General features: G+C 43.1%; 1 protein-coding gene across 3 annotated transcripts in view; it reads right to left on the reverse strand.

The window, feature by feature from the left end:
• The window catches only part of stab2 (stabilin 2), a 36,533-nt gene that overhangs the window by 5,180 nt on the left and 21,201 nt on the right, over nt 1–10,152 (reverse strand). For all 3 annotated transcript variants that reach the window (XM_041963539.1, XM_041963538.1, XM_041963540.1), the window contains 13 exons: nt 9,765–9,920; nt 8,105–8,233; nt 7,870–7,929; nt 6,915–7,091; nt 6,151–6,240; nt 5,933–6,079; nt 4,599–4,658; nt 4,388–4,511; nt 2,234–2,383; nt 2,053–2,157; nt 1,782–1,889; nt 775–968; nt 563–704 (listed from right to left, as the gene is read on the reverse strand). In XM_041963539.1, coding sequence (XP_041819473.1) covers nt 563–704; nt 775–968; nt 1,782–1,889; nt 2,053–2,157; nt 2,234–2,383; nt 4,388–4,511; nt 4,599–4,658; nt 5,933–6,079; nt 6,151–6,240; nt 6,915–7,091; nt 7,870–7,929; nt 8,105–8,233; nt 9,765–9,920 — 1,642 coding nt within the window. The remainder of the gene's footprint in view (nt 1–562; nt 705–774; nt 969–1,781; nt 1,890–2,052; nt 2,158–2,233; nt 2,384–4,387; nt 4,512–4,598; nt 4,659–5,932; nt 6,080–6,150; nt 6,241–6,914; nt 7,092–7,869; nt 7,930–8,104; nt 8,234–9,764; nt 9,921–10,152) is intronic.

Below are 10,152 nucleotides of genomic sequence, written 5' to 3' on the forward strand. Positions count from 1 at the left end.
TGTCGGTGCTGCTGCTGTGATATTTAGGACTGCTGATATCAGCCGGCACAACTTCAGGTCTGTTAAAGCTGCATTAATCAGGGTTTTTGGTAAAAAATAACGATCTTTGTTTGTTAACTGGTACAAAGGGGTTTTCAGTAATGGATTTATGACATGTTAATTATTATTAAGTTACAAATCATTAAGAAGAACAACTTTTGAGTTGCCAGGTTGGATACTTGCTTTGGACCAAAAGGCATTTATTAAAACATCTTACTAACATTTGAACAACAGATTGGATGAATTGATAAGACAAATTAATAAATGTCTTTAATCAATGACTTTATTAATGTTCCAGTATGTTTTTTAACATGGGGGGGGCTATCAGGAGATGATATGCTCTTCTGAATGGGATATAATTCATGTGTAAATCATTAGCACATGATTTAATCAATAAAACATGTAATGATCAGTTGTCATGGAGAGTGATAAATAAACACTTCATTAATAAATAAATAGATAAATCGTTATCTTTCACTCTCTGTTCATACACCAGTTACAGGTACAGGTGTTATCCAGATACCTTCAAAGTGGAGGTCGGTGCATGTGGCGTCTTGATGACATCGTCCGTTGTCTCGGAGGCAGCGGCTGATCGGCAGCTGTTTGACCTCACAGGTGACCCCGTCTCCGATGTAGCCGTCCTTACAGCTGCACTTCTTCTTCCCCTGTTTGATGACACAAACTGTTCAGATCTGACAGCACAAACAGCTGAAACGATGAGCGCCGTGTCCTCACCGGAGCCGTCATGGTGCAGGTGGCGTGTTCGTGGCAGCCTCCGTTGTCTCCGGAGACACAAGGGTCGATGGGCTGACAGGTGAAGCCGTCCCCGGAGTGGCCTTTAGGACAGGTGCAGCTCACCTGGTCTCCTTTCTGAGTGCACTTGGCTCCTTTAGCACAACCACCATTCCAGATCTGACACATGTCCACCACTAGAGACAGAGACAGACAGACAGACAGACAGAGGGAGAGAGAGAGACAGACAGACAGAGAGACAGAGACAGACAGACAGAGGGAGAGAGAGAGACAGACAGACAGAGTGAGACAGACAGACAGAGACAGAGACAGACAGACAGAGTGAGACACAGACAGACAGAGGGGGAGAGAGGGAGAGAGAGAGACAGACAGACAGACAGAGAGAGAGAGAGACAGACAGACAGACAGACAGACAGGCAGAGAGAGAGAGAGAGAGAGAGACAGGCAGACAGAGACAGACAGACAGACAGAGTGAGACACAGACAGACAGAGGGGGAGAGAGAGGGAGAGAGAGAGACAGACAGACAGACAGAGAGAGAGACAGACAGACAGGGTGAGACAGAGAGAGAGAGGGAGAAACAGAGAGAGACAGACAGAGGGAGAGAGAGAGAGAGAGGGAGAAACAGAGAGAGACAGGCAGACAGAGGGAGGGAGAGAGAGAGAGACAGGCAGACAGACAGACAGACAGATGTTTATTTGTCTTTTCGTTCACTGTATAAATTCATTATTCAGGACATGAACACAGACAGACTCATTTGTCAGGTGTTGCAGTGACATCAGTCCAAGTACAAAGACCTCCATGCAGACCTGAAGTCCTCCACAGGGTGTCGCTGCTGCGGCGCCACCTGCTAGCAGACTATAATAACTACTTCCTGTTGCTGTTACACCTGCATGCACCTGTCCCCTCCACCTCACACAGCACCTCAGTCTCACCTGTCTCTCCCCTCCTTCAGCTCTCCTGACCCAGCATCGATCTGGAGTGTTCTTACCTGTACAGGTGAATCCGTCTCCTTCGTAAAACGGCCGGCACACACAGGTGTTCTCTTCCTGACAGACGGCTTTTGGAGAACAGGATGGAGAACACTGGAAGACTTCAGCTGGAGGAAACCCAGAGACGGTCTCAGTCAACGAACCAGAAAGAAGCTGCTTCACATTCGGCCTCCGAGTCTCTCTGCTGTTTATTAACTGAACAATTGTACCGTCCACCTACCCATGATCATTGGACAACCTCCAAAGAAAAGAAAGTCCTCCAGAGCTCACCTTGCTGGGTCTCACAGCGTTCTCCGGTCCAACCGGCCTCACAGAAACAGGAACCTGTACCTCTCCGTCCAGCGTCACATGACCCGTGCTCTGAACAGTTACAGGCTGAGAACCAGAAGAAGAAAACAAAGTGTCAGGATCACAAAACCTGCAGACATCAGACTGTCTGACCGCTGCTCACCTTTACAGGTGGCTCCATAGAACCCATCACTGCACAGCTCACAGGCCACGCCCCCGAAGCCTGCGTCACAGGTACAGGTTCCGTTACCAAGGTGACCGTCGTCACATTTACCACGGTTACTGCAGGGAGAGCCCACCCCGCCGGGACAGACTGGAGAGAGAGAACAACATCATCAGATGAAGAAACAGCTCATCATAAATAATCGTTAGTAAATTCATGATGTCAAAATGTTCCATAAAGATCAAATCAGATTTTCAAATCAGACGCAGAAATCTCACTTTCTTTTAGAACCAATGAGAATGTTTTAAAAAATACTAAAAAATAAATTATTATATTGAAATGCTTTCAGTGTACAGCAGCTGATGATTGCTCAGTGTACGGAAGCTCATTTGTGCCAAAACAAGAAAGAAAAAAATACAATATATTTATGATCGGTCAAAAAATTCAGTCAACCTTTTAAAAAAAATAAATGCTAATGAATCAAATCTTAACTTTTGCTGTCAAATTAAAATCATTTGAAACGGCGGCAGAATTATGACTTCAAGTAAAAATATAATTACATCAAAATTAGAACAAGCAAAGGAAAGTCATAAATTTTAAAGTCAAAGCTTTGATAGTAGGTGAAAACTGTAATGAGATAGTATTAGTAATAGATGGTCAAATGATACTGTTAAAGTCAGTTTAAAGGTAAAATCATGTGACAGTGGATAAAATTTAGGAGAAAGTGAGTGAAGATTACAGCTTTTCACTCAAAATTATGTTTTCTGTTCTATATATTATGTTCTATATTTTGCACTTTCATTTAAAATTTTTAATTCAAGATGTTTTTTATTGAAGTTTTGTCAATATAATAAATGTGCAGCACTACATAGGTGTTACAAAGACAGAAAATGAATCAAGGTATACATCAATCACGGCATGCACAAATAACATATATAAGATAAAAATAAAATAAAATAAAATAACAATAAATAAATCCCTCCCGTCACTGCCAGTTCACTAGTCGCTCTATCAGATCACTGTATTACCATATGTAATCAGAGAATAAAAAATGTAAAAATGAGCTGTATTCAAGGGCCAAGTCATTACAGGTTCTGGAATGCTTTTAGAAAGGGACCCCATGTCTTCTGGAACTTCTTATTAGATTGTTGAAGTGAGTATCTAATTTTCTCCAATTTAAGGCAGGACATGATGTCCTCCAACCATTGTTCATGAGTGGGAGGGGAGGTATCCTTCCACCTAAGCAGAATTGCTCGTCGAGCCAAAAGGGAGGCGAAGGATAAAGTGCGCTGCTTAGTCATAGTTAATTTTTTCACCCCTCCCCCTCCCATAACCCCAAACAAAGCAGTCAGTGAATTTGGTTCCAAATTAATATTTAACACCCAGGAAAGCGTATGAAAAACTTCCCTCCAATATTTGTTAAGGCTCGAACAGGACCAGTACATATGGATGAGGGATGCTTCCACATTTTTACATTTGACACAGTATGGACTAATATCTGGGTATATGGAGGATAGTTTTGCTTTTGAGATATGGGCCCTGTGAACCACTTTAAATTGAATTAAGCAATGACGTGCACAGAGTGAGGTTGAATTGACCAATTTGAGTATGGAAAACCAAGTGTCCTCTGACAAGGAGAAACCCAAGTCCTCCTCCCATGCTATTTTACACTTATCTGTGGGAGCACTCTGAAGATCTAACATCTTGCCATAAAGAACAGAAATTAGCCTTTTTTTAAGTGGATCTATAGAAAGGACAGTATCAACAATGGTCATGTCTGCTGCTTTTACAGATCTGGTGGTCTGAGAGAGAACAAAATGTCTTGCCTGAAGATATCTGAAAAAACTAGACTTAGAAAGACTAAATTTTCTACTCAGCTGCTCAAATGATGCCAACTTTCATTTAAAATTTGATCACTAATTAAAAATTATGACATAATGGCAAAATTATGAGGTAGAGAATTTCAATATTTTGGAAGATTACGATATTTAGCGGTGATTGCGACCATTTTTATTTATAATATTTAATCATTTCCTGTTTTGTCTGGCAGGGAGGGGCTTCCACAGCATCTTCGATTTCTGAATCAAATGGATCTGAAATGTTGTGAGTCACAAAGTTTGGTTTCTGTATATGTAGTTGACGACATTGTCTCACCCAGACAGTCTCGTCCATAGTAACCATGGCAACATGTCGGCTGCCAGAAATTGACGGTGCAGGTGCTGCGACAGCCGGAGTTTTTAGTGACGAACAGAGTGGGAAGATCGCACCTCTGAACCTCCTGAAGACAAAACAAAGAGAAGGACCCAGATTCACAGCCAGTCGGCTCTCTGACACGTTTGGTTTATGTGAACCGGTGACCTCAGACCTTTAGTTTGGATCCTCGGGGACAGCGAGTGGCTGAAGAGGTGCACAGACCGCAGCTCATCTACCACATAGGAAGAAAAAACAGAAAAATGAAACCTCTCAGTAACATCAGACTTGTTGTAACTGGATCACAATTTAGCGAGCGCGTCATCACAGAGGCGCCACGTCAACAAAGAGTCTCTGAAACTAAAAAACACTGAACAAAAGTGGAACGAACAGACTAAACATGAGCCACTAATGTTAGCATGTCCAATTAATTAGCTCACTTCCTTTAGTAGCAACACAGAGTTACCTCCAAGGCCAAGAGTTAGCATATCATTAGCCAACTACATTATTTCGTGGGGTTACTTTAGAAAACGCTACATTCAGGCCAGGAACATCCACCCTACTGTGCTACTGGATGCTATCACGTTCATGCTAACGTTAGCCACTCTGTAGGAAGCTGAGCTTTTACCTGTCACCTGTCTTTTCTTATATAATTACACTGTGCTCAGTTAGCATAATATCATGTAGCCCCACATAATTTCTGAAGTATTAATGTGTTTGACTGACTCTTTATTCTCATGTTCATGATGTCGTTGAGAGCTCCAGCTACAGGAAACATGGCTCACGGAAAAGCTCAACAACTCAACACATATATTAATATATCCTACCTGACACACAGGTGGTCTGACCTTTATGCTAACGGCTGCGCTAAGCATTCCTCGTTGTGCCAAACCTCCAGAGACCCTGTTTTATTTCCCACCATGCAGAAACTGCAGCTTGTGACCAACAACAAAGCTTCTTGACCTAGGTACCTTCTGCACGAACCAGACAGTTACGGCTGGTTTAATAACGTCTTTTCTAGCAATTCCATGCACCACATGTCTCATAATCATCAACAGAGGGTCAGAGCCTCCTCCAGCGTCTGTTCTGACATACAGAAGACAGCCTGAGTGCTTCCTGTTCCTGTTTCCTGTGCACCGCCTGTATAACACGGAGATGGTTGCTTCTTTTCCTTCATGGCTTTTCTTGAGGGGAACTTGTTGAACTCCAGAAGCTAGTTGACAGAGCAAATAAACCAGAATAGATTATATGCTCTAACTGAATGTTTAACTGTGTAAGTAGAACACATATTCGTATGTGTATTGTAGATGATGCATACATCAAACCTAGTTTAATCTCAGCCCAAAAACCCTCCAATGGGAGGCATCCATGCGGGGCATCATATCACTTGAGGTGCTCTGGTAGTTGTCTCAGCCATGTTCAGTCAGTCCAGTCTTTGTCGGTTTCAGCTAGTCTGTGGTGGTGCTGGGGAATGTGACACTTAGCAAACAGTCCATAGTGAGGATTTACCTGAAGGTCAAAGGTCGTCTGTTTATCACAGCGTCCTCCGAGGCTGGGCGGAGTCAGCAGGCAGTCGATCCCGTATGCAATCCCACCGTTAAAGACGAGGTGTCGCTGAATGATCCGACACTTTCCATCATTAACAAAGATTTCTCCCTGTTCAACAGAAACAGCTGCGTCAACAAGTGGCCCTGTTTTAGTGTTTTATCTGTTTCTGTTGTACTTACAATGTCATCTGTCCCTCCACAGGTGAAGGAGAGTGGTGAGCCCTGCAGAGTCCGAGCTGAGTCCAGATGGATCAAACCTTCAGCGTAAATCTGAAAGTTAGAGGAGAAACAAACTAAGAACAGAGATCACCTGTTCAGTGTCCTGACAGGGAAAACTCTCTGTGTCCATCCATGTGAAGACTTCCTCCTGGTGTCTGAGCAGGCTGAGACACAAACCACATCAGCACCACAACCACAGTTCCCATTGGCTAACCACGTTTCCCGACCAGCCAATGAAGGCACACCTCCAGATTTAGTCTGTATAACTTTCCTTTGAACTGCATGAATTCAGGAGTTGGGATCTCATGATCAATTTATCACGAACAAAAACATTGTTGTAGGTTTAATTATTCGTATAGTAGCATCTGAACTTTGGAGCAGTTTGTTACCATCAGACTGAGGCTCTGCTGTACTCACTGCATGACTGTAGCTGGTGTCAGAAACTGAATGATAAAACTCTTCAGTTAAATTCTGAGTATTGTTAAAACATTTAATCTGAAAATAATCTGAATTAGTCTGACACTAAACTGGTTCAGTCTTGTTTTTAAAAAATTAGGAACTGACTCTTAGTCATTCCAGAGCTGAAGGACCATGAAGCATTTTCTGGGATGATCTGCCCCAGGAGATCCATTTAGCTGAGTCATAGTCCCCCCTCCATGATCCAGGTTTTTCCCAGTTGTTTCTAACTGCCTTAAACTTATTGTCACTATTTGAATGTTCTTCACCTTCTGGGCCTGCAGGATGTGGTACTTCAGGTACTCCACCAGCTGTGGTCGGTTGTCTTGGTGGAACAGGAAGTCCTTCTGCTCCTGCGGCAGAGACGCCATGACGTCATCTGAGGGTAAAAAGACTGTGACCGGCTGGTACATCCCATCATTCAACAGGTCCATCACACCTGTGTCCTGGAACAGACGTACAGAGATCATCACTGAGCGAATACAAAACAGGTCTCACTGTCTAAAATGAGCACGCATGATATGCAGTCCAGACCAGTACAGGTCTGGACCACATTCTTTACAGAGACCAACCACTCCCCCATCCAGGAGAAGCTTCCTTTTCTACATTGTGTCTCTGAAAGAGTTCAAATGGACTAACAGATGGAGGAAAGACCACGTTCTAGAGAGAGCTGAGTGGAGGTCGGTTCAGTGGTGCTTGGATTCACAACAGACCACTTCTGGTCTCCTCTTCCTCTTGCCTTGCCGTGACTTTGGACATGGTCTGCTGGTGTGGGGTTTTCATCTGGTATTATTTTCATTATTGTATCACTACATGTCTCTCCAGGAGGAGGGATCCTCCTCGTGGTCTTCTTCTGGATCTTTCTAAGTCTGATGCTTTATCTGTGGAGCTTCTGCTCCTGGACAGGACTAAGGTCTCAGGATAAAGGGACTGGTTTGCACCATGGATTGTGGAGTCCTCAGAAATGAATGTCGGGTTTTCAGAAATGTAAATAAAGTTGACATGAAGGTTTCACAGTGAAACAACGTGTTAGTTTACAAAATGTGTAAAACTTAAGCCCTGACATGGACGTACACGTCTCAGATCCAGCTCACACAGGAGTAACTCTGCTCAGTCCACAGTTTGGAGGATGTTTAAGATGAAGGTGGGACCTGAACCCTGTGGATTTCACCAAACCGTGTCAGACTTCTCCACCTCATCCAGGTGCAAACCTTTTGTTATTACCTGCAGCAGCTTGCAGAAGGTTTTATAACCGCGACGTTCAGCCACATCAGTCAGGTTCAGCTGTGTTCAACCCAGCAGAGAAAACATACGAAAAGTTAGGAGATCAAAGAGTCATTACAGAAAACAAACTGATCAGTGAAACAACTAACTGATCCAGTCAGTTTTCCAGTAAACATCTCAAACAGTTTGAAGACACTCTGGAACAGCTTCATCTGCAGCCGTGCTGCCAACTCACGGGAGCATCCGGCTCTTTTTTCACGTCCATGTCGGGAGGAAACAGAATCCTGTTGATCTCATGGAAAATCCCGTTAACGCTGACGTCGTCGCTGTACGTCACGTTAGCCTGATTGATGAAGATGCTGCCCTGAAAATATCAAAAGAAGACGTTCTCATCCCTCAAACATCTTTCATTTCTCCATTAAATCCACATTTAACATAAAGCAAAGCCAGAACCAGACGTGTGGTCAGAGATTTGTTCATGGATGATGATTAAAGTTTTTCACTCATGTTTCAGAATGATTAAAGTGATCAAAGACGATCAGACCACTCAGCAGTTTTATTCACATACAGAAGATCTTTATTTATGGGTTTATAACTGATTAGAAAGAATTTCTCAACTCTCAGTTTATTAAGTTCTGCAGAACTAAACAATTGAAAAAAAGGTTTATTATTCATTACAGTGTTAATTAGTACCAGATTACATAATTCTCTCCGGGAAGCCTTTACCTTTACTTCGTATTAGAAAATTACTGAAATCTTTATTTTTTGATTATATTGACCAGAAGTATCAAGTTTAAATTACAGTATAAATATACTTACTAATACAAATACTTATACTAAATACCTAGCAGCGCAGCTGAACTGTCACTCAATGATGAAATTTTGTATTGACAGTTGATCATTTCAGTGCTCAATCATCACATTATTGACACGTTCTTCTTATTTTTAGCTGCTTTCTGCTTCAGTCCTGTTTGTCTCCATCTCATCTTCTGTTTCTTTTACATCTTTTCCCAAACATGTGATGTGTTCAGACAAACTGAGCTGGACGATCAGTATCAGTATGTGTGACAGTCCACAGATGTCTTCTGGCTACAGATGCCGTCTGCAGGGTGTCAACAACAGGATCTACGATGAACTGGCCAATAGAAATCCTGAACCTATGGCTAGCCTGAGGAGCCTCTGGGATCAGGATCTCTACACTCCTCCACCCGATCTCGGTTTTAAAAAGTAGGCTTTTTCTCTCCCAACAGTAGAAACTGTCCACTGTGTCCTTTTTACCAATAAAGCTCCAGTTTTATCTCAGCGTCGACGCCACTCGTGACTGTGACCATGTGTAGTAGACATACTGTGGACCTGAGCCGGGTCTTCAGTCCAACCATCAGTCCAGCCTCCTTTGACTGTGTTAGACCTGAAGACTGACTGGCCAGTAAACATGGATAATGTGGCCTTTAACCACCTCATTGGCCCGACGTCTGATACTTTTAACCTGGAAGAGCACAAAACCTCCAGTCTGCGTCACATGGATCAGGGATATCATGTTCCATCATCACCAAGGTAAGAAGATAAAGAAATGACCATCCTGCATTCATTATGGGATCAGAGTACTTTTGGTGAATAATCTTCAAGCTGTTTGTCTTATTGTACGAGCACTACTACTGCCTTTTCTGATTTAGCTGTGTGTAATTCTTATTTTTCTGAATTACATTCCATCTAGATGATCTGGGAATGTGAAATCATTCAATCTGTGATCTGTACGCATGTTTAAACTGCAGAATGAAAGAACTCATTCTGGTTTCTGAAGGCCACAAACACACAGAAAATGCTGCTAACGAGACCCGAACGTTAGCTACAGTCCTGAGATGAACCCACTCAGATTCCGAGCTGTGATCGGTCACCTGTGTGGTCCCGGTGGTCAGGACGAGTCCAGATAGCGACGTCAGGTTTCGGGGTCGGCTCAGGTCAGCGGGCCGCAGAGTGTGACACATGACGATGTGGCTGCGCAGGATGGCGGCAAGTTGTTCTTTGTATTTGTCGGACACCAACGATTTCATCTCAAAGGAAAAAAAAAAATCATACACACAGGTGTTCACTCCTGTTCACGCCTGTTAGCAGTGTGGCTGCGTGGATGCTAATAACTCCCGTCAGGATACTTGATCACTTTATTGATCCGCTGACTTGTCATCAGCGCCATCACCAGGTCAACATTTGAATCTGTCCAATACTGTGATTTATGATCAAAGAAACTGATGACACTCAGCCTCAACTGGACAGTTTGTGTTTACT

This window comes from Chelmon rostratus, chromosome 22, assembly GCF_017976325.1.
Source record: "Chelmon rostratus isolate fCheRos1 chromosome 22, fCheRos1.pri, whole genome shotgun sequence".
In the NCBI taxonomy this organism is placed as follows: Eukaryota; Metazoa; Chordata; class Actinopteri; order Chaetodontiformes; family Chaetodontidae; genus Chelmon; species Chelmon rostratus.